The 1,143-nt window shown below is 43.3% G+C and overlaps 1 protein-coding gene across 1 annotated transcript in view; it reads right to left on the reverse strand.

The window, feature by feature from the left end:
• Pdcl (phosducin like) overlaps positions 1–1,143 on the reverse strand; it is a 9,521-nt gene that overhangs the window by 6,643 nt on the left and 1,735 nt on the right. The window contains exon 2 of the mRNA XM_031370051.1: positions 262–438. Within this exon, the coding sequence (XP_031225911.1) occupies positions 262–433 (172 nt within the window). The 5' untranslated portion in view covers positions 434–438. The remainder of the gene's footprint in view (positions 1–261; positions 439–1,143) is intronic.

Below are 1,143 nucleotides of genomic sequence, written 5' to 3' on the forward strand. Positions count from 1 at the left end.
ATATATATATATATATATATATGTATATATGATTTATGGGTTGTCAAACCCAGTCCAGCCTGTTCCCTTCCATGCTGATATGCATATAAATTTGCCCTGACAGAGAAAGGGCAGAAGCAAGCACAATGACAGACTACATTATGTTATCTCTGGAAGGAAAGTGAGACTGGAGTTAGAGAAAGGAGAACAGGACTTCCAACTGATACACACTTTAAAGGCCACTTTTTGAGTCCATTTCCAGAGTTCAGAGCCTTTCAGTACCTGTATTGATTGAAATGCCTTCACCTGCCAGCTCAGCCTCCACAGGCATGGCACTACTGGCTGGGGCTCCCCTGCGTCTGTCTTTGTCTTCATGGTCACTGTCCTCATCTTCACTGGTGCTATAGTAGTACTGTAATTTCTCTCCCAGCAACTTATCATCCAGGGTTGTCATGGTGCCTGGAAGAGAACAACGTATGAGGAATTTTTTGCTGGCTTGAGCAAGGACAGCATGAATCTGAACCATACAAGGTACAATTGGACTGACTTCCCAAACCTTTACAGGAATCTAAAGGTGTTTTCATAAGCAGAATCTCAACAAACCCCAACCCTGGATCTATGTCATAGTTTACCAGGCCTTTTATTATAGCAGACAAAACCAAGGGTTAGATAAGGCACATTTCTTTACCAAGGTCTGCAACAAAGGCTGAAGCTGTTAACAGACCCAGGAGCCTGAAAGGTGCATTACTGTCTACTCATGTGAACTGCATAAAAGGAATCTACTGCTCGTGGTTTTTATTCATACACACTTTTAGTTTTAAGACTGCTAGCTAATGGGGCTGGAGAGATGGCTCAGCGGTTAAGAGCCATCTTATTTTGCTCTTCCAGAGGGCCTGAGTTCAATTCCCAGCAACCACATGGTGGCTCACAACCATCTGTAATTAGATCTGATGCTGGTGTGTCTGAAGACAGCTACAGTATACTCATATAAATAAAAATAAGTAGTATTGAAAAAAAAAAGCAGGTCAGTAGTGGCATACATCTTTAATCCCAGCCCTTAGGAGGCAAAGGCAGGCAGACTTCTGAGTTCAAGGCCAGCCTGGACTACAGAGTGAGTTCCAGGACAGCCAGGACTATACAGAGAAAACCTGTCTCGGGGGAAAA

The sequence above is a fragment of the Mastomys coucha genome, unplaced genomic scaffold (assembly GCF_008632895.1).
Source record: "Mastomys coucha isolate ucsf_1 unplaced genomic scaffold, UCSF_Mcou_1 pScaffold15, whole genome shotgun sequence".
Lineage (NCBI taxonomy): Eukaryota > Metazoa > Chordata > Mammalia > Rodentia > Muridae > Mastomys > Mastomys coucha.